The 26,886-nt window shown below is 41.6% G+C and overlaps 2 protein-coding genes across 3 annotated transcripts in view; both read left to right on the top strand.

Annotated features, from left to right (window-relative positions):
• Positions 1-602: 602 nt before the first annotated feature.
• On the top strand, positions 603-7,238 carry Ago2 (Argonaute 2). 2 transcript variants are annotated; one of them, XM_076425462.1, is made up of 16 exons: positions 603-968; positions 1,560-1,614; positions 1,687-2,899; positions 2,990-3,313; positions 3,489-3,689; positions 3,795-3,918; positions 4,009-4,388; positions 4,738-4,857; positions 4,922-5,201; positions 5,309-5,467; positions 5,541-5,700; positions 5,780-5,870; positions 5,939-6,102; positions 6,184-6,454; positions 6,778-6,962; positions 7,032-7,238. In XM_076425462.1, the coding sequence occupies exons 1-16, from the start codon at positions 956-958 to the stop codon at positions 7,117-7,119; spliced, it is 3,828 nt and encodes a 1,275-aa protein (XP_076281577.1). In that variant the 5' UTR covers positions 603-955; the 3' UTR covers positions 7,120-7,238. The 2 variants fall into 2 exon arrangements, with proteins under 2 accessions (XP_076281577.1, XP_076281575.1); XM_076425460.1 differs by having other exon boundaries at positions 604-968; positions 1,560-2,899.
• Positions 7,239-8,270: 1,032 nt separating this feature from the next.
• The window catches only part of LOC143209606 (protein FAM13B), a 36,977-nt gene continuing 18,361 nt past the window's right edge, over positions 8,271-26,886 (top strand). Inside the window, exons 1-6 of the mRNA XM_076425487.1 lie at positions 8,271-8,567; positions 8,694-8,809; positions 16,073-16,915; positions 18,011-18,181; positions 18,624-19,005; positions 19,317-19,560. Coding sequence (XP_076281602.1) covers positions 18,044-18,181; positions 18,624-19,005; positions 19,317-19,560 — 764 coding nt within the window. The 5' untranslated portion in view covers positions 8,271-8,567; positions 8,694-8,809; positions 16,073-16,915; positions 18,011-18,043. The remainder of the gene's footprint in view (positions 8,568-8,693; positions 8,810-16,072; positions 16,916-18,010; positions 18,182-18,623; positions 19,006-19,316; positions 19,561-26,886) is intronic.

Below are 26,886 nucleotides of genomic sequence, written 5' to 3' on the forward strand. Positions count from 1 at the left end.
TTGTATTATCACGAAATGAGAACGCGAATCCCGCACCCTTGCAATCTTGCAAATCGGCCGAACACCGGCCCGACCGGCAGGCCCTAGGCTCGAGCCCCCTGCAGGTGAAATTCGCGCCATTTTGTGCACAGGGGCCCGGCTAAAATCGAGCCGGTGTGCTGTCTGGGTAATTTCAGTATTAAAAAAATGTGTGTTTATGTATGTATGCCAATGTATGCTATATATTATATATGTACAGAGAGGATATATATGTATAAAGTTTTACAAAATATATAATACGTATAACTGCGTATAACATATCCTCTCTGAAAATACCAATCGTCGTATGTAGTTCTCGAACGACCTCAGGCCCGTATCGCATGAACTATATACGCGTGTCGCATTAGGGCGAGTATATATATAATGTCATTTTCTTTCCTGATCGTTTGAATAAATATATAATAAAAATACTCGATGATTGTGTCATTATTGGTCTTTATGTAAATACATACATAGAGTAAAACGAATTGTTTCTGCGTATGATTTGGTAGTAATCAGTAGTAATCCATGGTAATCCAGTAAGAATAATCAGAATCAGAAATTATCAGTGACGTACAGGCTACCAATCAAAAGTCGGAACTGGTCGGAACTACCTGCCTAGATATTTTTAATCCGAAAGTTCGAGAAATTGGAATCAATACAACTGAATACAACAGTATTGAATATATATATATAAAAAATTCGTTCTCGGGGAATTTTGTATTTCGTGCATGAGATGACTAATACCAGGTCTGATACTGGTCTGATACCATCTAATACGTACTTTCGTGCTGAAGAAGAGTGAATAAGAAGATACAACGTATTATACGTGATTATACGAATTGCGCTTTTATAGAACAGTGGAGAATATTACGAACCTACTAAATAGGATTTCGAATTGTTTTCACTTTGTGCAGTTAGTGGATAATTAAACACCATGGGAAAGAAAGGTATGACCCCGTAATACTTTCGGAAACCGTTAGCACGTACTTCAAATAGATTCTTTGTAACGTATTTTTTCGCATCTATTATTGCCAACACTAGCCATTTTTTGAGCTGATGTCTGTAATACTTCTTTGTGCTACTTGCAATATTTCGTGACGTTTTCTGTTATTTTCGTATGATGATTTCCAAGAATTTTGAATTTTTTCTAAACGTATTTAACGTAGCTCCATATGATCATGTTGATATTTCTAAATATCAATTTATGATTGTTACAGGATAACCATTATTTGTATAATGCTTTATGAAGCATGTATTTATTTATAGAGTTTCGACAATATGGTAGAATAATAATACATGTTGATTGATTCAATATTTCGATTTATGTTTGGTAAATAGAACATGTCTTTCATGTAACGAACATTGAGTGTATGACTGTTTGTATTCCTGTTGATCTGATCTATCTGTGCTGCTATTGTCAAATCAGGGTGACATTCAGGATGATCATTAATAATTTCAAAATGATTTGAAAACAAATTTTTCCCTAAATGTTGTCAAATATTATAACACCATTATTTAAAATTATTTGCGGTATCTAGGGAAGGGAAAGAAGAAAGCACAGTCAGAACAAGTACCTTCGCAACAACAGCAGCAACAGCAAGGTCCATCTGGGGCACAGGAAAAGAAAACAGGTGGACCCCAGCAACAAAGAGGTCCTCCTGAAGCACAGCAGCAACAGCAAGGTCCATCTGGGGCACAGGAAAAGAAAACAGGTGGACCCCAGCAACAAAGAGGTCCTCCTGAAGCACAGCAGCAACAGCAAGGGCCATCTGGTGCATGGCAAAAAAAAACAGGTGAACCCAAGCAGCAACAACAGCAACAAAGAGGTCCACCCGAAGCACAGCAGCAACAGCAAGGGCCACCTGGTGCATGGCAACAGAAACCAGGTGGAGCCCAGCACCAAAAACAACAACAACAAAGAGGTCCACCTGAGGCACAGCAGCAACAAGGGCCACCTGGTGCATGGCAACAAAGAGCACCTGTGCCTCAGCAGCAACAGCAGAGACTGCCTACTCCTCAGCAGCAACAACAAGGACCACCTGGTGCATGGCAACAGGGAGCACCTGTTCCGCAACAACAACAACAAGGACCACCTAGTGCACGGCAACAGAGACCACCTGTGTCCCAGCAGCAACAGCAGAGACCACCTGGTGCATGGCAACAGGGAGCACCTGTGCCGCAACAACAACAACAAGGACCACCTAGTGCATGGCAACAGAGACCGCCTACTCCACAACAGCAACAACAAGGACCACCTGGTGCATGGCAACAGGGAGCACCTATGCCCCAGCAGCAACAGCAGAGACTGCCTACTCCTCAGCAGCAACAACAAGGACCACCTGGTGCATGGCAACAGGGAGCACCTGTGCCGCAACAACAACAACAAGGACCATCTAGTGCATGGCAACAGAGACCACCTGTGCCCCAGCAGGCACAACAGAGACCGCCTACTCCTCAGCAGCAACAACAAGGACCACCTGGTGCATGGCAACAGAGACCACCTGTGCCCCAGCAGGCACAACAGAGACCACCTGTGCCCCAGCAGGCACAACAGAGACCGCCTACTCCTCAGCAGCAACAACAAGGACCACCTGGTGCATGGCAACAGGGAGCACCTGTGCCGCAACAACAACAACAAGGACCACCTGGTGCATGGCAACAGGGAGCACCTGTGCCGCAACAACAACAACAAGGACCACCTGGTGCATGGCAACAGGGAGCACCTGTGCCGCAACAACAACAACAACAAGGACCACCTGATGCATGGCAACAGAGAGCACCTGTGCCTCAGCAGCAACGACAAGGACCATCTGGTAAACCTGGGCCACAGAAACAGAAACCACCCAGTGAACCAGTGCGGCAGCAACAATGGCAAATGGTAATGTATACTTATTAATGCAATATGTACATATTGCAGTATTTGTATTGAATTAATAGACTTCGTATTTCATTGTTTCTACTTTCATAGTCAACTTATTGCGGAGGTACGGGAAAATTAACAGATGAGCTGACTGAAATGTACTTGAAGCAAATACCGATGAGAATGAAAGCTAATGGAGGAACAGAGGGAAGGCCAATTACTGTGGAAACGAATATGTTTAAAATCAACTTCAATAAGTTTCAACCGCACATCTCACATTATGATGTGGTTATCGAACCGGATAAGCCAAAGTTTTTGCTGAGACCAGCGTTTGAAGCTTACAGGAAAATGTGTTTTCCAAACAGACATCCGGCGTTTGATGGCAAAAAGAATGCGTACAGCGCAAAGGATCTTCCATTCGGCGCAGAAAGTGTATGTAAATGATAACTAGTTGCTTACTATGTATATGGAATGCACTTTACAAACAGCAGTAAACTTATGCTACATTCAACTTAAATTTGTTCGCGAACTTTCTGCGTTACTAAGGATATGTGAATAAGCACTGTATCACGCTATCTAGAATTTGAACGTAACATTTTTTTCGTAGCCGCGAGAAGAAGTGAGTGTTTACGATAACGAACGCCAACAACAACGCACCTTCAAGGTGTATTTAAAAAGAGTAGCGACTCTTGATCTAACATGGTTGAAAAATGTTAAGTGTGGGTTCACGGATTTGCTAAATGAACAACGGGGTTTACAAGCTTTGGATATCATTCTGAGACATGGAGCAGCATCCACTTCTATTAATGTAAGTTACTTCAAACATTAAGATGCTTTTAGTATTAACTCCCGTACCCGGTGTAGATGTAAATATAAATGTGAACATTTACATAAAAATCCTATTCTTGAATAGGTGGGCAGATCGCTTTTCCAACCGCCAGAAGGTAGAGTTGTGCCATTGTCGAATGGCTTAGACCTGTGGGTCGGAATTTTCCAGTCCGCCGTGGTCGGATGGAAACCTTACTTGAACGTAGACGGTAAGATATTATCGTAGTTGTATTCATGTATTTATTGTTTTCTAGTCTGAACGACAATTGGATCGTAATGAATGTATGTTTTCAAATTAGTTGCCCACAAAGGATTCCCAACTCCTCAGTCGATTATCGACTTGTTGTTAGATTTGTGCAAATCTCCTAGAGATCAGAATCCTTTGCAGCATATAACACCGAGAGATGTGGAGTACAACAAAGAAAAAATAACGAAGTTTTTGAAAGGATTAAAAGTTCAATACGAGATACCAGGACAACCTAACAGCAAAAGAACGTACAGAGTAAACGAATTAGTTGAGTGTCCGAGAAGGAATCGGTTTGCTCTAGAAAACGGGCAAATGTGCACCGTTGAGCAGTACTTTGCCCAACAGAAAAATTTCAGATTGAAGTATCCAGAATTGCCTTGCCTTTGGGTAGGATCTCGAACTAATCAGCGGAGGATACATCTGCCGATCGAGGTATATACTATATACGCATTTGTAAACCTGCAGAACAGCTGTCTACCCTCCGATTTCGATGATTTTTGGATATGTTATACTTCTCAACATGTTGAACTACTTTTTCCTTTTCATGATTATGGCTATCTCTCTTAGTTTCATACATTTGTGCCACAGACATACGCGAGATCGCCGCTAATGTGCAAAGAAAAAAGTTGTTGAAAACATCAATTTCTACACCGTATCCCACAAAAAATCATTGATATTGGAGGGCAGGTAGGTATTCTGTGCAGATTCACCTACGCATACGGTTTGCTCGAAGATTTTCACACACGACTTAAGCATACGATTTTTACTTTATATTCTATAGTTGTGTACGATCGTGGCTGGTCAAGTCACGCAAAAGAAAATGGATGAGAGTCAAACAACCAAGATGATCAGATATGCAGCGACTAGCACCGATATACGCAAGCAGAAGATTATGAACGGAGTAGGAATACTGTACACTTAGGCATTCATAAGTCAATTTTTACTAACATCGAGTACTTTTTTAGTTTTCAAAGATGAAAATAAATGAGCAGCCGGCGCTTGTACAGGAGTTTAAGCTGTCAGTGAGTCATGATTTTGAAAAAGTACCGGCTCGGGTACTACCAGCTCCTAAATTAAAATATGAATCATTCAAAGAAGTAACTGTGTCGAAAGGACAGTGGAGGGCTGAGAAATTTTTAAAGGCAAGCAGTCTAGCAGACAATGAATGGACTATCTTGAACTTAGACCAACAAACCCGCGAACGCGATCTACATGATGGTTTTCAACCTCAGTTGCGAAACATAGGTTAGTTCATCATTTAAAAATACTGCAAATAATCTAAAACCAACACAATGTAGGACTTTGAATCTAAAAGTCCGAGTTTCAATTTTCCCTTGTAATTCGTTCTTTAGGTAGATCTATCAATATGAATATTGGAAAGGCGCAAACACCATTTGCGTGTTTTGATCTACGAAGGGATCTTCTTGCAATACAGGCGTATTTTAAAGAGAAAAAAAAGCAAAACATAAAGTTGGTTGTAGCAATAATACCGGGTTTTGACAACGCGTACAGTAAGTATTGTAACTGTAACCTTTTGTAAAATGTAAAGTAACGTTCTGAACGATTGTTTAAAAAAATTCTCAGGTGTGGTGAAACAGTACTCCGAATTGAAAACACCGGGTGGTATGGTTACCCAAGTGATAAAAGGATCAACTTTACGCAGATTGACATCTGCAACAGTTTCAAACATTCTGTTAAAGATTAATTCGAAACTTAACGGTGTTAACCATATACTTTCCACAAAGTAATATTAATTATATCCAATGGATTCTTTATAAATTTCTGGTCGATGAATATTAAGTGTGTGTATTAAATATGTTTAGCCCACGATGCTTGCAGTCCCCATGTATGTTAGTTGGTGCAGACGTAACTCATCCATCCCCCGATTCTACAGATACACCATCGATTGCAGCGGTAAAAATTATCCTGGATCACTTCTCTTTATCATCATATTAAATAATCTTTTTCTTCCTTTTATTTAGGTCGCTGCTAGTTATAATCCGTCGGCTTTCCAATATAACATCGAACTGAGACTCCAACCACCAAGGGAAGAAATGATCCAGGATCTTGAGGAGATAATGGTGAAACAGCTGTTGTTCTTTTATAAATCATCAAATCAGAAACCGCAGAAAATCATCTTCTATCGGTAAACATTATACAAGAGACTTAAATTCTCATATGGAACACATTTGATCTAAATACATACATTCCACTTTTGTCTACATAGAGACGGTGTGAGCGAAGGCCAGTTAACCCAAGTAATGCATTATGAGATATCCGCTATAAAAAGAGCTATCGCGAAAATGGGAAGTGGGGAAATAAAAATTCCGATAACCTTCCTCGTTGTTCAAAAGAGACATCACACACGTTTCTTCCCTACGGATCTAAGAAATTCGGACGATAAGAACAAGAACGTGCAAGCTGGCACCATCGTTGACACAGAGATCACGCACCCGACGCAGATAGATTTCTACCTTGTATCGCATGCTAGCATTCAAGTATGTATAATACATCACAGTGTTGTTAAAAAAAAGTTAACCCTTTGCGTTGTCTTCGAGACGTCACTATGTATATATAAATGATCATTTTCAATGAATTGTTAAAAATGTAAGTGTGGTATGTATAAATGGATTCCATCTCACTTTCTCTCGGTTATAAAATCTTTTTGAATTGAAATGTCTAGGTGCGATGAAACTTCTGATGTGTAAAGTTAAAATATCTTCGACTGCAATGAGTTAAAATTTGTTGAACAACATTGTATTTGAACGTATTTGTGTAATGAAAATGTGGAATATTTTTTGAATGCGATATAACTTTGTAGGGTACCGCCAGGCCTACGAAGTACAGATGCATTGCCAATGAAATCGGTTTGACGGAGGATGAAATTGAACAGTTGACATACTACCTTTGTCATCTGTTCGCTCGTTGCACAAGGTCCGTCAGTTATCCTGCACCAACATATTACGCTCATTTAGCTGCATTCAGAGCCAGAGCACTGATACAAGGGTTAGTATATTGCATATTACAGATTGTATTTTTTCTTTATTTCATACTTATGGTGCCAATATTTTTCAGTGTACGATTGGACATTGATAACCTCCAAGACGAGCAGAGAACGAAAATGACATTACAAATGCAGAATTCACCGATGTTCTTCGTTTAAAGATACACATTCATATATCCCTTTATTTTCCTACAGTAAAAGGCTTATCTCACGCTTTAATCATTATGATAAGTCGTATAATATATATAGACGATATGAAATAAAAGTATTCATGTCCACTGGTCTTCACCTTTAACTCAGCGACGGACCTTTAAATTTGGGGCTCTGGACAAACACAGTTTGGGGGCCTACAACAATTTTAATATATTTTATTTCTAAGGTTTGATTTTCTAATTTAAATTGTTTTTTTTTTTATTTTACCGTAAAGGGGGCTCGTTGACTAAACAGGGCCCTGGGCTGCAGATCATGACTTAGATTCGCCGCTGCTTTGACTGATAACGTTTACAGAATAGAACCAATTTATATATTTCGATAATTTTGTAAGAATTTATTTGTCGATAGTAGCGAAGACTCACTGAAACGATTTTGGACTTGGATATTATATTAAAAATACTACTGTTAGTGGAACCCTGTCAGTTGGTACCATATGAATACTTTTTTCTTCCATTTTTTTTATCGATAATATTTACATATATATTGTATAGCATGCAAATAAATTTAAGGTGAGACTTTAGTTTTCAACGACAGTAATGAAATGTGATTATATTTTATGTGACTGTTTAGATTTGTAGTTACTAAAGTTTAGACATTGATTACACGTATTATAATAAATCATTATATAAGCAATGACGGTTCCAGCTATTTTGAAAATTTACAGTCTTCCTGTCTATATTGTCATGTTAATAATTAGAAAGGTCACAAGAGGACATAACATTACTATTCTTTTAAAAAGTACGTAGACGGAGTTCAATCTTCTGTTTTATTTATTTCATTATCCATACGTTGTAAACCGTCCTGTTCTTTCTCTTAAAAATAATAACATTAATTGCATAATTGATCAACCAGTTCATTGCCCGATGATCAACTGTTATCTGAAATACTACAGCATGTGCATCATCGCATCCAACGCTTCATACCGTCTCTTTATTTAATCAAAGTGGGCTCTGTAAGATCACGTTTGTATTCCCGCCATTCCATCGCACAGCCAACAATGCGCAAGCTTTCGAAAACGAGAAGAGGTAAGCCACTTTTGCGCATTCTCGTTATCGGATAAATACATATACGTAATGGGTCATTCAAATTGAATTTGAAAGTTTCACGATAGATATTCGAGTTATAGATTCAGCAAACAAAATCGGTGGAAAATCACCAGCCAATGAGAGCGAAGAGGATACATCTTCCCCTGCTCTCGAATGTATCTCGATCGAACTATTTAGATGGTAAGGAGGATTTAAACGAATATGGCGCATTCTGCTCCAGTGCCGGTACTTCGAAGTCATTAATCGTGCTTCGTCAAGTAATGCTCCGAGAAAAGAACGATCTTTTACCCCGTCCCCGTGAAATGCAGACCTGAAAGGAACCCGTTCGACTGTCAAATCATTCGCAAGGTGTGTTAGGCCTGCTCGCGCGCATTATTCACCGTCGTTTACGTACATTTCAACGATCGATACGACCGTTTGTTTTCCACGCTTTTCGCTCGCTATAGCAATTCCTAGTGGCACGTTGATTTTCAGTGATGGAGTTCGTCCTGGCCAAGGTTCATCGTCTTCGAGTCTGTCACGACTTCTGAACGGAAAGAAGAGATCCTGTGACAAGGAAGGATACATCGTTCCGGTGACGTTATTACAGGGTATATATATATTAGAACTTTATCTTTCCTTGAACATCGTGTCAAGAGTTTCGTTTGTCATGTTTCCTTTTAACCCTTCAGGGACGACGATTGATTGTCAGTTTGCTCATGTACGATCGACTTTATATGATGTTACAGTAATGAACGAATTAATAAATTAAAATTTATCATATCTTTTCTATAGCTATCTTCGAATTCCAAAAAATGAACAATAATGCATGCAAAACATATCTGACTTTCTCTAATCAATTTTGAAATATTGATTGTCGTCCCCGACGGGTTAATTACCACGCTTATGTCAAATTGTCAAATTCTTTCAAATAAGTAAAAGTCCGAATCGCGATCGTAGAATTAACGCTTCGGTGTCGAATCCTTCAGGGGTTAGGATGCTGTAAAACATGAAAAAGTTATGTATACATATATGTAGAGATCTTTTTATGTTTGATTAAATGCTGGTTCGTAACCCTTGAATGTGTGATTCAAAAGGTCTGAATTTATAGTACAATAATTGAAGTAATCAATATCAGCGTTTTTCTTCAAAGAATAGTTTTAAAAACAGTATATGTACAGAATCGCTCAATTTTTTTCTTAAAAAACATTTTTTAAGACTTTTGAACTTCTCCTCCATTTTGAAACTTTGATTTTGAACACCTTCTCGGATTAAAACTTCTTTATTTCCTAGTACGAATAGAAAATTTATGTTTATCATGTATCTATCGTCTACATTGATAAAGTATTTATAACAGAAGAATAACATTTTTTATTTCGAACCATTATACACGAGTAACAGTCACACTTACAATTAGTAGATTCTGGAATCTTCGGACTCAATATTATAGTTTTAGGGGTCAAAAGGCGATTAAAGTCATCTTTGTTAATACTTATCAAGGATCGAAAGATAGTGACCAAGAAAAATATTGTCGTGCAACCTCACGGTTAAGAATTTTCGATTGAATTATGGTTTGCTCGAAAGAACAATTCAATAACTTCGAAAGAATGCATCCGAAGCACGCTCGTGATCATAATAGCTGTCCACCCCACTCCCATTATTTCTGGCTTACAAGATAGGAGTGGAGTGGTCAGATATTATGACTGTGAACGTATTTCAGGTATTTTCTTTCGGGGAGCAGATCGAAAGCTTTGCAAACGACCGGCACATTAATGTTTAGCTGAAATATGAAAGAAAATACCGTCCTGTAACCTCGTCGTTAAGTATACGCGATTACATTATGGTCTGTTCGAAAGAACACTTAAAAATTTCGAAAGAAGGCATCAGAAGCACGCTCGCGGTCATAATAGCTGCCCACCCCACTCCCATTACTTCTGGCTTGCTTCATGGGAGTAGAGTGGACAGCTATTATGACTGTGCACGCATTTAGGTATTTTAACAGAGATCGCGAGCTCTGAAAACGATCGGTACAGCGCGTTCCGAGGTTGTTCCCGGGACTTGTCGCGATTTAACAACTGTACGGCCGTACAGTTCGGTACATGTCCGAGGTTATGCGTATATGTACATTGCCAGGGGTCATTGCTCGACTATGTTCTATTCTCGTTGACGTGGAATAGTGTTATGCGTACCGTTCGAATGCCCATGTTACATGACGTCACAAAATCGGAGACGATACGTTTCACGTTTCGATGATCGATCCCGTCGAGCTTGATTATTAGTTTATCGATCGTTGGGAGAGGGATTCAAAAGCAACTAGTAAAACCACAGAAATGACTCGATATACAGGGTGGTGCATCACCTTGTATATCTTTGTTATTTTTTCAAATATTGAAAAATTGTCTTATGAAAGTTGTACGATACGTAGAGAGCCATATTGTCGAAATGGGAGATTTCTAGGCCATCCCTATTTTCTTCAATGGAATTATATGCTTGTTTATACTTCAGTTAGAAATACACATATTATATTTAATTGTTGCACTTGCTCGTATAAAGTATTTTTCGATAGCTTGAGAAATGTCAGAGATATTCAATTATTATATTAATTACATGTAATTATTTTGTAAAATCCAGACCTTTTCTTGTTTCGTTACTTCAATGGACTCCCATAGCGCAACGCGTTGAATCACACAATTCTCAAGCAGCAATCTCATTCATGGTGCTCAATGGGGTGTCGAGGACGCGAAGGGTGGTTCAGGATCCCTAATGCCAAAGTATTTGAAATCGAAGGTCACACACCTCCGTGGAAAAGAGTTCACCCTCTTCGACGCTGCCACTTGCCAGATTTTCGAGATCCTCGACCATAAACGACTATAAACAGCAACTCGAAACCACCGAACATCAAACCCGAGGTCGAACATAGCGATACATGACAATCGCGATCAATAATGTAAGGCGGATGGCATTCGCTGTGCGTTTTTCTCCATCGTCACGTGTCGCTCGCGTGCGAGCTGTGTTAAAAGGATTACTAGCCTGCAATCCCTTTAAGGGTGCAATATTACAGCTTCGAGCCAGACGGGATCAAAACGACCAGAGGAAGATTAGGGCAGGCTTCTCGGCCCTACCAGTTCCAAAATATTTGGACGACTGTTCTTCTTGTATTCGAACTTCACAGACGAACTTTGGGCGTGTTTTTTAAGAGATACAGTGGACTTTCGTATAACACAATTTCTCTTCCTTTTCCTCTCCGGTTTGCTTTCGATTTTCCTTTTCTTCCTCCGTTCACCGCTCTCTATCTTCACCCACCCCTCTTTCTTACTTTTCTCTCTCTTAGCAACTTCTCTGCCCCCCTCGACCTCCAGTGTTCTTTCGACTTCCTGTTCTCTTAGCATCACCTTTTGACTCCTTGTACCTCTTCCTCCATTTATCCCTCTCCATCGACAGCAACCCTTTTCCTTTTACCCCTTTCCCGATATTCCCCAATTTTCTTTTAATTTTCCCCATTCTCCCATCAGCTTCTGACACCTTGTCCATTATCCGCACTAATCAGTGAAGATCAATGAATGAATTAGATGAAATTAATTCAACGGCGATTTACACTATCCACAAGGAACGGTTGCGTATAAATCGGCCTGCACACATGGAGACGATCAGATAATGCAGAAGTCTGTGATTTGGATAATCGAGGTTCTACTGTGCCTCTTCCTGCTTCGTTCATTGCTCTCTATCATCCTCCCACCCCTTCCTTTATTTCCTCACTCTTTCAGCAATCTCTCTGTCCCCCGCTCTCTCTCTCTTTCTCTGTTTCTCTGTACCCCCGGTTTTCTTTCGATTTTCCTGTTCTCCTAGCATCAGCTTTTGACTCCTCGGCCCTCTTCCTCCTCTGTTCATCCCTCTCCATCATCACCAACCCCTCTCTTTCGACCCTCTCCGTCGGCTAGCAACTTCCCAGCCTCTCTCTCTCTCCCTCTCTCCCACTTCCCTCTGTTTCCGCGCGAATGCTTCACGTGACCAGAACGGTCTATTGATTGTCGGAGGCAGTGCATGCGCCCTCGTCCTCGCGATATCTGCTGCCAAGAGGGTATTATAGGTACGCGGCCACGGTGGAAGCGCTCTGTGTCGTTTTCCGTTCGCTGACGAGACGGAGCAGAGCGGAGCAGAACGAGAGCACAGAGGGGGTATAGTGGGAAAATCGGGGGAAGGGGTGGGCCAGAGGGTGAAACCAGGGGGTGAAACAGAAGGTAGAGAGCCGCTGCTAAGTACCGCGGTGGTTCAGTGTCGCTGAGTATGGTCGCCAGTGCACCAACCGTGGCCCGATCTTCATGATCTCGTTCGTTACGTTGAGGTACACAAATTTTAATCCCCCACACAGAACTAGTCTTGTTCTCTATCTTTTCCTTCTTTCATTCTTCCTTTCTTCGTCTTTGTCCGCGATTGAATCGTCTTCTCGAGCAACTTTCGCCTACAAGTTTCGAGTGGCGTCGCGCCGCAGCCTCGCGAAGACCACCCCTCGTTGTTGTTTACGTATTTCGTCGAGTCTTGGTTTCCAACCAAGTCGTAACACCCCCCAAGATCAGCGACGTTCTCATCGATGTTTCGCGCGCGATTTATGATGCTGTCCGGATCAGCCGATGTTCTCGGTGGCTCGAGGAGAAGTCGAGTGGCGTCCTACGTGTTTGTTGACACTGATGCTGGAGAGCCTTTGTTCGCCCCCTCGTTAGATTGTTGAAGGTTGCGAAATCTACGGGATCCTCGTGATGGTGTGCATTTCTCCCGAGAGTCGAATCACTTCGATGTTCAGTTTGATTTGCGGAGAGCTTGTTCTGTGCCGTGGCTTATATTTGAACAGGTTTTGGACGTTAGCTGCGGAGAGCTTTTATTGATGAGTGTCTTGGAACATTGGAGCTTCTGGTCTTTGTTGTCACCCTCTTTAGATCGTTGGGAGCTGCGTGTTAGTAATGCACGGGAGACGATATTGTCTGGGAATTGATGACGAAGGTCTAAGGACTCGAATGTGCGTCGTGATTTATGGAGAGCTTGTGCTGTGCGTGGCCTATATTTTTGAACAGGTTTTTCACGTTAGTATAGGAGAGTCTATATTACTGTGTCTCAGGAAACTCGCTGATTTTGTGGAATCTTTAATCTGGTTTTTTGGCACATGTTTCTGGGAATTTCTGACCCGTGTTGTCACCCTCTTTAGATCGTCGAGAGCTGCGAAATTTGTGCATTTGATGACATATGGGATATGATGTTGCTGGGAATTGATAATGACGGTCCAACCCGTTACTGACGGTTGTTCAGTGCGTGACCTATATTGCAACAGATTTCGAACGTTCGGTTGGTAGAGCCTACATTCCCGAGAGTATCTGTGAAAATCAATTGTTATCGCGAAATTTTTGAACTGGTTTTTTTTAGAGATATTATTAGAAATACCTGGCGAGAGTCTGTTGACTTGGATATTCAATTTAGTTTATGGAAGCCTTGTAAACTGCGTGGCCTATATTGAAACAGATTTTGAACATCTGCTTAGGAGAGCATAGATTCCTGAGAATATCTATGAAAATCCATTAATTTTCAGTAGTTCGTATTGCCGTAAATATCTGCTAAATATCCACCGATTTGGATATCGATCTTACAATTTTGTTAGTCAATGACAATCTTCTAAAATGCGCGGCCTATTGAAAGAGATTTTTCACATTTGCCTCACGAGTGCCTACATTGCTGATAGGGTCTGCTAAAAATCTGCTGATGGTGCGGAATTTCTGCGAAGGTCTTCGAGACTCTATATTACTGGGGATATCCGCCTGGAAATTTAGAAAATTTCTCTGGGAGTTTTGTAAAGCACGTAGCTTATTGAAGGCATTTTTCGCCTTGGTTTACAGAAGCTAATATTCTTTAGGGTATTTGAGGAAATCCGCTGATGCCGTTGAATTTTTCCACTGGTCCGTGGGCATCTAGATCGCCGAGAACATCTGCTAAACATTCGCCAATTTGAATACCCGCGTTGGTCCCCAGGAGTCTTGTACGGAGCGTGACCTATTGGAAGAAATTCTTTGACCTAATCTGGGGAACCTACATTATTGAGAGCGTCCGAGAAAATCCGCTGTTGTCGCAGAAATTTCACACTGGTCTGAGGGAGAAGTCGATAAGAATATCTGCACAAAATACGTAGTGGATTGAAACATTTTTTCTCCTATCTAAAGAAATCTATATTACCGCTCATATATTACGGCTCATAATAAATTTTTCTGTTTAAAAGTATTCTGAAAATTAGTATTCGGAAACGTTTGCAAGAACGCAGAGATCTCAGAGAGCGCCTGAATTTCACCGTCCTTGGGAATAATCGCGTTGGTCCGAGGGAAGCTCTATTTTCGGGGTTAACCCGTCCCGTTGATTCCATAGCGCACGACCACGGTTAGCTATGTCTGTTCCACTTTGGCTTGGGCCGAAAGTAAACAACGCCGCGAGATTCATGCTTTACCACGATTCTCTCCTCTTCCATCTCTCTCCCTCTCTCTCTCTCTCTCTCTCTCTCTCTCTCTCTCGTTTTCTCTCTTTCTTTCCTTTTGACGAAATCTTCGAGAAGCTCCCGTATTCGCCAGTGAATCGAAATACCCTCTGCTGATCGATAGTGTCCAGGTTTAGCGTCGAGAACGAAAGTTCTGGAGCTAGGAACGTTGCCTCTCGTGTGTCTTCAAACTCAGTCAGCTCGATTGGGTCGATTTCGATCGAAGAAAATAATTTTAACCCTCGTCAAGTCAATGAAACTCGTCTTGATCCACCTGCCCTCGTTCTGAGAACGCTGGGACATTTTTAATCGATCTTTACCATTAATCAACCTTGCGAATCGAGATCTTATTGGTTGTTTAATGAGTTTCTGCGGCCTCTTACGATTGTGGACGTTTTATTGATATTTCTCTGCGAGCAATATTTAGCTTGTGTATTTCTGAAGTGGAACCGAATTGGCGACAGCTCTGTAGAAGTCTTATTAATTTTGTTTATGCGGCTGACATTCATTTTATCTTGTGTTTTGAAGTGAAACTGATTTTCGGGCGACTTTACAGAAGTTCTAGTAATTGTTTGGTGCGAATAATAAATTCACGTTGTGTTTTTGAGGCGAAACTGACTTTAGCAGAACATTTTCACGGCTTCGTCGCGTTGTAAAGCAAAATCCTTCGAAAGGTGTTCCGAGAAGAATGGGGAATGTTGTGAATTCGTCGTAGCAAGCTTCAGAGGGTTGGGAGGGTGCTGAAGAGAACCGTCCGAGATCTTCAAGAACCATTTTTGTTAAGTTCACCGCGTGGGGTCAAGCGTTGCTCCAGGTGCTCGTTTTTATTCGCTAAAGAGGTTGCGGTTTTTAATTGATAGTTTTGTTGTTGCCAAGCGAAACGAGACCGGGGACGTTAGCCGATAAGGCGGACTAAAGAACACTGTTCGTAATCCAGAAAAAATCTGTACCTACAGAAAAACGTATAATAAACTTAAACGCACCCGAAAATTCAGTTTAACATTGCTCCATGTTTAGAATAATTCATAAACACAACCCCCAAGTGCTCTTTATCTTTCGTTTGATGAAAACATTGAACTGTTATAATTTTCTACAACAACTAGGACTCGTTTTAAAAATCGAAGAATTGATTCTCGCAAAAAAAAAAACAAATTTGGTTAGTGACCGAATCTATCGTGGATTTGGAGATTGAAATAGCAGAAAGAAAGAAATTCAAGAGTGAAATTTCGTTCCGGATATAAAGGACCTAGGTTACAGGAGGGAGGGTTAAAAATGTGCACATGCTATAAATGCATAAAGATCTGCAGTCTACATATCAGGCGTTATCAGCGGTTCCAGTGGAGATTCTAATCGAGTTCTTTGTTTGCAGGATAGTGACGCGGTAGAGGCGTAAGAGAGGCACGTGGACCATGTCAGGGCAAGGAGCGGAGTGGTGACCTAAAACTCATCCCCGGCTCTGTGCCTCGATGCTTACGCTACGGCTGGTGTCGACTCATTTCTTAAAGCAGCCATAGGCAGTGCCCTTTGCCTTCGAGAAAGGGCTCTCGATGCGATGTGCCGTGATAGGGACATGAACCCAAAACCAATCGTGTCGAAGGTTCTCTTTTTCACGTCGTATCGGTTCCCGTGCTCGGCTTGAGACTTGAGAAACGAACAAAAAAAAGACAATTATCGGGAGGAGAGTACCGAGAGTGCCGAGTGTGCCACGTCGACGAAGGACTCGGTCTTCGCCGACGGTTCATCTCCAGAAGGAGGATCTCGCGTGCTTCGCCGTGTCCCCTCCTCCAGATTACCCCGTTGATCTCCTCGTTCTACTACCCCACACGTCGTTCCTTGCCCTCCGTTTTCGAGCGATTACATGATTCGCATCCCTTAACTCTAACTATCTCTCTACGCCTCCTTTTTTCGTTCCTTTCGGTGCCCGAGGTTCAGTGGCCTCCGACCTCTAGGTCCAGCTAGCACATCGAAATCTCACGATACCAACCGTGAGCTTGTTCGGGCGGAAAGTGTTAATTGGTGACGCATGAAGGGCAGAGACGGCCAACGCCGTCCAGCAGAACACACAGCAGAACGCTACCAAAGCATAGAGACGGTCAGACGACGGCCACGACCAACACGAGCCAAGACACGTGCGAAACGAGTGTAGCGCTAGCTAGATTCCAGGCTGAACTCCATCTACTTCAACCTGTGGAGGGTGGCGAGGGAGTGCATTGTGAGTGGCTCCCTCTCTGTCTAATATATGTATCATAGTGAGGTGAGAAGAGGGTAAGAGGAGTCTATCGTTAGGTTCGCCTATCCCCACCTCTGACGCTCCCGTAGTCCCAATGTTTACGCTTGATGTCACACGCTACATGTCTGACCCCTTTAGCAAATATTTTGGCTAGAGCCGGCAACGCGTGTGAAACGAGGTGTGTCCCTTCCACTCGGATCCAACCGGTCGAGCATTCGTGCCTATGTCACCGCATTTCTGCCAGGGACCTTCTTCTCATATCACCACGATACATATCCCCTCTAGATATACGCAAAAATATTCGGCACCGGAATGCAATTTCTATCGCGTGCAGACGCTATTCTTTAACTTCTTCGTTTTTAATGATTTTTCTATGATACATCCAGCAACGTGTTCGTGAATCTTTTCCGATTAAAATGATACCAAACACGACGCGATTTGGGTCTCATTTGCTCGTGGAATCCACGATGTAGTGGAACCTCCGTTATCCGAACTCTATTATGTGTTGTATATTCAGATAATGTATAATTCAGAGAATTTAGATATCAGTTCGGATAACAAAAGTCTACTAAATGTATCAAATAATAAAAGTAAATGCGACCCAAACTGCATCGCGTTTGGGCTGATTTACGTGAAGTAATAATAAAAATCGAAAAGAGTATCGTGATTGAAACAACTTTAAGTAGAGACTAGTAATGGGTATAAACTGTAGTAGTGAGGGCGAATCTCTTTCACATACACTAAGCCATAACTATACCTATCCGACTGTCACTCTTTGACCGATTCCGGTAAACACTCGGCGGACAATGGGTCTGGCCGCTTGTATACCAAGAATATTATGAGACTTGTCCTCTGCAAAAGTTTATCGATCGCTCTCTTCGGAAAACACCGAGTCCACCCCCATTGTTCGCCTGTAGATCAAACGATCGAGGACCAACAGCGAGTAGCACATCCGCGCCGAGGGCTTTGTTGAATTTAGTATAAACCGATGACCGACGCAACGATGATGCTATTATGTTCGTTTGACTGTTGCATTTCCGATGGTCCGATAATGTTTTCTCCACGATTTTTGCAAAGTGCGGCGGTGGGTCGCGGTGTAGGCCAAGTGGGATGAGACGACCTCAGCAAGACCATCATCACCATCAGCATAACAACCACCATCACCACCACCACAACAACCATCATCATCATCACCACCATCATGGATCTTCGGCGAGCCCTGCCGGGCCCAGGCAGACGATCGACAAGGTAGCGATCCAACCCTAGAAATCTGCGTTTATACTGGTACAACCCGCAACAATTTTTTTATTTTTCTGTAAACGGCTCTCGAATGCTACAATCAGTGGCACATTAAATCACTCTGCCTTCCGAGTGTTGACGCTAGAACTACTGAACCCTATACGAGACTGATTTATACTTCTTTATAAAAATAACAGGACTGAATTTACTCAGATGTGATACGTTATGTATGTTGGCGTGTACTAGAACAAAGTAGTATACTAAGTAAAATATTTATTGTAAAATAAGGACATTGCTCCTAAAGGATGCACCCAGTGATAAAGCAAGGGTAGTTTTGGTAGCTCAGTCCACCTCGCAGACCCGTTGGCAGTTAGCCCAGACAGATCAAAGATCCTATTCTGTGATTCCTCGAATGTTATCGGTGTGTACAAAGCGATTGTATATTTTGAAGGACGAGTCCCGTTTGGCGAAAGTGAAACGGGTGTTGGCAGTGTCGCTGTTGGGTCGCCACACTGGCTCGACGAAGGTGTTCGGCGCACGGCTGGACTCGGTGGAGTCGTACCTGGACACAGGTGTGCCATTCGTGGTGCACCGGCTGTGCAGCTATATCGAGGCGCATGGATTTCAAAGCGCAGCAGTGTTCCGTTTGTCCGGCGGCAACCCAAGGCTGGCCGAGAGGCTGAGGGCTGCGTTCGAGAGGAGAGGAGACGCAGACTTGGAAGCTGCTGCCTGTCCTCCGACCGCGGCCACGCTTCTTCGACAATACCTGAAGGAATTACCTCAACCAGTCGTGCCATCCGCACTCGTCACCAGGCTGCTCATCATTCATACTCGTGAGCATCTCTGCAAAGCCACAATATTCTTTTTTCATTTCTAATATCTCTATAGCCAGTTTATAGGGCGTATCTTAAAGCAAGTTTCCCTATAGTCTATCAAATTATCCTATAAATTGTAGACAAAACGGGGACTTATGATTCCTCACAGAGGCTCTGAAATAAAAAATAAGAATGGTATCTCGAAATACAGTAGCTGTACTGTAAACTGATGATAAAGACATTCCACGAAAATGTTCAATAACATTTAAGAGAAATACTCCATAAGTTTTTTAGAGCAGTGGCTAACTCTGCGCTCCTTTCTGTTGCAGAGAACTACGAGAACGATCGGGATTGCTGGATTAAGCTGACCAAAGAACTTCTCTCGTCACTCCCGTCCTCGCACTATCGTCTGCTCGGCTATCTAGCGATCTACCTGAGCAAGTACGAAGCCAGGCATGGCCGCAGCGCTGGCGTTTGCGGCGTTTTCGCACCTGTGATCTTGCCACACGTTCCACCAGCGACCACGCTCCTCAGGGACATCCTAGCCGAGGCGATCGAACTCTTTCCAGATTGGTAAGTAAGGATATTCTCGTCCTGAGCCATGTTCACACAGAAGCAACATCGATCTGCTCGGTAAAAGAAAAAGAGTGCAACAAGGAACGATTAAAAATTGCTTGATGTTACTTCACTGTGAATAAAGCTTGACAATCACATTTCCGATCAAGAAGGCACTGCATCAAGGGGAGGAACTTCATTGATAAACAATGTTCCGTCCTGATGCAGCATAGCCATTGAGATTCTTATTATTAATAGACTTTCGGTGGCTTAAGGGATAAAGAATTGAAGCGTACTTCCTCAAGCTTTCACGATTTACTGCTTTCATTCTCAGTCTCCTTGGATAGTCCATCTCTGTATCGGAATCTTCAAGCCTACGCGTACAATAAATAGTTGTTTAGATTGAGAACATAGGAAGCAAAATGTTCGGTCGAACCACAACTATGAATTTTATGCAATTGTGGTAAAAATGTGTCTAGCTAAAATACCAAACTGATAAGACATTAAAAGAAATTAAGAATGTTGCTTAATCATTTTTATGATAACCGCATAAAATCCGCAGTGTATAATCAGGATGATAAACGCATCTGTATAATTAGCTCGTACATACGGAAATTATTTGCGGCTCGACCGAATGGTACGGAACTGAAATTTTAATGCTCCTCGGATCCTCTTAGTTAGAGGCCAGATTTGCGAAGCTATCCACTAAACGGATAAAACAGGAGGGTTGTTGGGTCTCTCGGACGGATACAGTCAGGATAGTCATCCGAGTTAATCAGCCTCCGAATAGAATCCGCTTACCGCTCGCAAATATGCGTCCACTGTGCCAACTATTATGTAAGAAATCAGCATACACGTATGTGTACGACCACGTACTGTCACTGCTAAAGAAGACCATCTTCACCGATGATCGATTGTCTCGTCTCCTTTCTGTGCAAGTCCCTGCACTGTCGCGTTGTCACCGCATAGTGTGTTAGTCACTATAGTCTGTCGACAGCTCCGAGCATGAGTCCGTGGTTACTTTCATCCTGAAAGACACGCGCGAATAGACGATGCTAAAATCTTAGCAGTTCTTTTTATATAGGTATTTACGTAATGGAAAGAAACACAGAAAAATTTGCACATATGTAATGCCAAACTAATATTAGAGGTGCCTAACAAGCCAAAATGACTTGTTACTTATTTTTAAAACCTGACGTGTTCTATAAACATGATCTCGCGAGAATTCGAAAATAAACTACTTCGTTAGGCACGTATTGTGGCAAATGCCGATTTTATGCAGTTCTGGAGAAAAGGAATAGGCGAGGCACAGAACTGTGAAGACTACACAACAAATTAGCTCTGAATCCTCACAATTAAACAATTGTAACTTTCTCTTAAATTTTAATTTTTTACCGCATTTACCAATTGCTTGTAAGATGGTGTAAGTGTATGGAAAATTATCGGAATTATTTGCATTTGTAAATGGACAAGAAATTTATTAAGACGAGGGCACGAATTAATTCTTGATTTGTCACAATTTTTAAGAGGAGGAATATTTTACTTAGAAAATGTTCAGTTTGCGTAAATCTCCGCAGTCTAGTGGTAAAAATTGAATAGTGGAAAAATTAGCATAATTATAATATAAAGGAATACGTATCAGTCGTGTTTAGGATTTGGCAGGTATAGTGTTAATGACGATATGGTTCAGTTTCGCCAATAGCTGAAGCGAATTTCTTGCTTGATTTTCTGCCAGATTGACCCAATTTCCTAATACTCACTAATAGACTGCACTTTCGTGCTTTTGTGGCACGTACAGATGCGTAAAGTGCTATACAATTTTCCACGCCGCTCGATAACATTGTAGTCGTCGAATTTCATCGTTTTAGCGCGTGTTCTTGTGCTTCGGATGGTAATCAATTTTAACAGGTGTTCGGCAAAAGTAGAAACGTCCAGCAATGTTGTTATTTGTCAAATAAAATCAAATAAAAATTTTCTTTATTAACATGTTTAATATACCTCGAACACAATAAAACGAAATTGTTAAATTCCTCTGTTTCCACTGTTCTAGATAGCAGCTACTCATTCTTCTCAGAAATCCATAAAATACGCTATTAATAAATTACTAAAGATTTAAGGATTGTACGAGTAAACAACATCAGTTCCATATGCAAAGGGTTAATATTTAAGGTGACAGAGTTTATCTCTCTGTTTGACGGCATTTGCCCCGAAGGGTGGCCCCGAGGTGCAAGGGGAGCGCTCCCAGGAGCAAAGAGCTGGGCGAAGTTTTTGCGAGGACTCGAAGGACTCCCATTAACTCAATTATCGAAAGGCATTAGGCGCTCGTAGGCGAGTGGTTTGTTTTCCAAGGGTACGCCGTTGTTCCCCAGAGCCGGTCGATCGGCGCGATCGTGTGTCGTCAAATATACAGTTACGGGGCAATTATGAAACGAGCCGTAATCGCGCAGTTGCTCGCCTCTCGGCGAGGCTAAATCGATCGGTCGCTGCCACCACCCACGCACGTGCTAGCACACGCTCGCACACGCTCGCAACACGCTTGCTCCGAATTCGATTCGACGCCAGGCGGAATCGGTTCCTCTTGCGACCAGGTACCGTGGCCAAGCGCGCAGGAGGCACGCGAGCTCTCAATCTCGCGATCCATCGATCGTCCATCAAGTTCAACTCTTCTCGTAATTTTCTATCCTTGTTGGATATTTCCATATTTTTATACGGGGATTTTTGATGAGCTGCTTCCTAAGCTTCTTGACACGATCAATCCTACGAAATTCTAATCAGTCCCCCTTTTTCTCAATCTTTTGATCACATCGGATATTCAAAACTATTTCGAGGCCTAATTTTCAATGTCTCATTTTCCTTATTTTATTTTACGCTCTGCAGTTTCAATCTTCTCAGCGCTGCTACAAAAAACCATGAAAAAATCCAACAAAAACTCGCGCAAAATCGCAACAACCGTGTAAGCAATTAACAAGCATTCTACGAATTTCCGAGTCGAAAAAAGTTGGAAAATTATTGTAAGACCGTAGGAATGTCAGCTGGTGGAAACTTTCACCGCGCGCGTCGAATTCTTTTTCCGTGGCACGTTCTAGAGTTCGGTCGTCCGCCGATCGGAATCGACGAAGCAAACGATCGTCGACCTTGTTCAAATTATTCGACATCGACGGACGTACTTGAAAATGCTATCTCTCTCTCTCTTTCTCTTTCTTTCTCTCTCTCTCTCTCTGTACTTCATCCGGCAATTACTCACGCTTCTTTTCGTTCGACGTTCAAGGAGCACACGACGGAACCCTGCGTCGCATAGCAATACGCTCTTATGGCCGGCTAATAGGAACAAGGTAAATAACAATAATTAGACCTCACGCGGACCTTTATGCGTCTCGAATACCTCGAGCAATCGATAAAACGCGAATATCCGATATTGCTCGATGTCGAACACGACTGACGGTCTCGAACGAGACTCGTTTACAATTTGTTTCATTCATTTTATTTATTTTATACCGTAAAACACGATATTTAATTATAATATTTTTATAACAATGAATCGGGCTGTAAAGGTGGTTGGTAAATGTGTTGTTTTATAAAAGCGAGGCCACTGAATTGACTATTCAGATTTTCTGCGATTTTTATCGTAATATGTATGTGCTTGGATGAAATACGAATGAATTATAGCGTTAATTAAAATGAATAATAGACGTCTTCACTGTTCTCTCGAGCTTCGCGGAAAAATTGAATGTGTTTGGTGCATTGTTAAAAAAGTTGTTCTAACTTAAATGCTGTTTGAATAATAATACAAGTCGCGTTGGTATACACTTTTAATTAAAATTCGTTTCAATAAAACTTTGCAGTGAATACATTCGCGAAGGCATTGACCCAGCAATAGCGCGAGGGTTTTTGCGGGGAACGGAAGTGTACAGTTTTAATCGTTATCGCAGCGACGCGATGGTACCGCGTATTGATGGTGTCGTCGATCGAAACGATTGTAACCCTAAACGATACGGCCGGATTGCGCGTCGTAATTCGCGTCGTATTCAATAAGATTCTACTTTTCCTTGGCCGCCAACGGTTTCGCCCGATCAGAACAAACCGAAAGCAAGGGAAAACCACGCGAAACTTCGTTTACTCTTGTTTTATTATCCTCCCGGGAGGTTTTTGCGCCATAAATTTGCCGAGTTCTACGACGTTCTACGACGTTCTGCAACGTTCTACGACGTGCAAAACAGCTTGCTGCGATCGATGTTCAGCAGGTTCGTTTTATTAGACGCGTGTCTCGCGTGAAATGAACCGGATTAATGAGAATTTTTTCCAATCGTAGAACTTGTGCCCTTGCTGTTGAATATTCAATGACTCTTCCGGTCTCTTAAACCTTTAATGTTTCGCGGATAATTAGAATTTTGTAGTGGTTCGTTCCTTGGTCATTTCTTGAAAGACAAAGGAAAATGCTCTGGTTGTCGACCCGTGTTTCACTTGCCAAATATTTGTTATACAAACTTTCTTGTAAAACGATAATTGAGATTGAAAAGATTCTTATAAAGCAATGCAAATATTCGTCATACAAAGAGAATTCTTGTAAAATGATCGATATTTCTATAAATGTTCTAAAAATATCGGAACTGTAGGATCTAAGAAAAACGAATATCTCGGTCGGGTATATAAACATAAACTTCTTTATTTTTCATTTTTTTTTTATGGGACTTTCACCAATTTGTTTGTGGAATTTTTCGTATTAAAATGATTTGTTATTTTTATAATGTAATGCAAAATAGTGAGTTTTAGTGCACCGCGAGCCCAGTGTTGAAGTCGAACGAGTGTTGAACAAACGCTCGTTTCCAGTACGGAAGCAGCTCGGAATCGTTTCGTGATCGCAAGTTCGAGGCCAAGCGTAGCTATTCCCATCGGATCGCGATAGCGTCGAGTCTATTTTTGCGAAAAATTGCAACGCGGATCGTCTAATTTTACCCGTTGTTTGCATCTCGTCCTTTTTTAACTGGAAGATCGCGCGTAAAAATACCGTGCTTTCTCCAATATTCTTCTTTCCCGCGGATTTCGACGATTCCTTCGAACTTCGAAGGCTTTTCAAAGATCCGACATAGGCGAGGGACGTCGGGCTAACAACGTGAACATATATCGAACTACTTTCAGCATTTCGAGGTAACCTTGTCCGGATATTCCAAGCGAATTGTTCTAACAGTTCGAACTGCGCAATTCGCGATCTTGTTTTCGCTCGTCCTGGACGAATGATCTATGCGGGGATCGACAGTCTCACGAAATCCGCCGTCAGAGTAAATCATTAATTATACTCTCAGTCTTCTTCTTCGGTGTCTTTTTTCGATGACACTTCCGTTTGATCCTCGCACACCGTTCAGGTAATTGTTATTTATAATAGTATTTTTGTAGCTGTATGTTTTCAATTAAAAATTTATTGTCTTAATGTGAACTCGTCAAAATTGACTTTATGTAAGTGAAGTTAGTTTATGCTAATTGTTCTATTAGCAATTTGTTAACCGAGCCGAGTCAAGATTGACGTCCAAGCAAAGAAAGTTTTATGTTTTTAATAACTGTCTTTATTATAAACAACAAGTGACGCGTTGCTTGTTAGCACCCACTTGGAAAAACCAAATTAATTTTACTCGCTCTGTTATTTTAAGTCCATTGTCACTAAAAATTACTCTACTTGGTTACGCTCGTTTAATATTCCAGGAAAAGCGTGAGTTATAATTAATCACTATGTGGGCGACCAGGTACACGCGCACTTATTTGTATATTTCCTTTAACAATATTTTTATATTCTTGTAGAAATATTGCTTGTAGATATTCCTTCGAACCTTTTGTTTCTCTTGGATCAACTGAGGGCTGATGCTTAACAGGTTATTCGGGTTTTCAAAATTGAGATTTTAAAGATGGATCCATGAGGAATGATTCCACCAATTTATTTAAATTCCGGAGCCTAAAAAATTTGTGAAACCTTTTTAAAGATCGTAGACACAGTGGAAAAGTTGTAGCACCCACCAGAAAAATTACACTGCTTTCAAAAAAATCGTATACTCCATAAAATAATTGTAGTGCCTGTAAAAATGTTTTGTAGATTTCATGACAAAGTTGTTGGGATTATGAACAAATTGTGGAGCCTTTTTAAACGCTGCAGGCCCAATGGAAAAGTTATAGCATTTACCAGAAAAATACAAATTTTTCTTTGAAAAAAATCGTGCGCTCCAGGAATTAATTGCAGATCCTACATGAAGCAATAAAAACGTAATTTGTTTCTAACAAATTCTGGAGACGTTAAAATAGATTTTGGAACCATTTCAAATCGACTCGAATCAACAATACAGTTGTTCGATAAACATTTTCCCGGGAGAACAAATGAACTCCGGACATCTGCAGATGGATTTCGGTCTTCCGGGAAAATCTGCGAGGAAAATCGGCTTCATCGGAAGCGGTGTTGGGCCTGGTTGTCGGCGATTTTACGAGGTAGCCGCGTGCTAAATGTACAACATCGTCGGTCGAAAATAGCATCGTTGACGTCAACATGCCAAATGTGCGATCACAAGACGCCTAAGTATCGAGCAACGAGAAACATACGTTCCCCGACGACTCGTCATTTCCCGCGTGGCGCGATCCGTTCCGTAATAGACCTAATTTTTATGCATCGAGCGCGATAAGCTCGCGCCGGCTGGATGGGTATAGCGATCGGCGAATCATCGTCGGTTACCGCATCGATTGCGGAATCATGTTGCCAAGCGAGAGAGTAAGAGACATGTGTTCGTTAAGCACACTGCTAAATCGCTCGGAACGTTTCCTTTTACTTTCGCGGTCGGGGAGGCTCCCGTTTCACTCGCTTTTCGCGAAACAAACACCGTGGAAATGGCGATCGTACTTTTCGTTCGCGATACTGCACGGTGAAGGCTATAAGCAGGTTTCTTGGGCTCATCAAATGCAAATTTTCTGGAGATATTTATTTCTTGTTATGCCACTTGTCCAGGATAGTTACAGAAATTGTTCATTGGTACTTTTTGCAGGAGCATGTTTGAACAGTGCTTCATAATAATTGTACTATAGTTCCCATGGGGAAGTGAAAAGTTTGAAGATTTTGAGAAAATTGTAGGTTCTCGGAAAAGTTGCAGTGCCTAGCAGAAAATCGTAAGGTTTTCAAAAATGATTGTTAGCTCTATGAAATAATTGTGGAGCCCGTTAGAAAATGTAAAAATCGTAGATCTTTTGAAAAAGTTGCATCTAATACCAACTAAAAAATCGTAGGTCCCAAAAAGTCGGAAGGTTCCCTAGAAAATGGTTAGCTCTATAAAACAGTTGCGCAGCCCATAGTCTTGCAGGGTCTATGAAACTTTGATG

This window comes from Lasioglossum baleicum, chromosome 6, assembly GCF_051020765.1.
Source record: "Lasioglossum baleicum chromosome 6, iyLasBale1, whole genome shotgun sequence".
NCBI lineage: Eukaryota > Metazoa > Arthropoda > Insecta > Hymenoptera > Halictidae > Lasioglossum > Lasioglossum baleicum.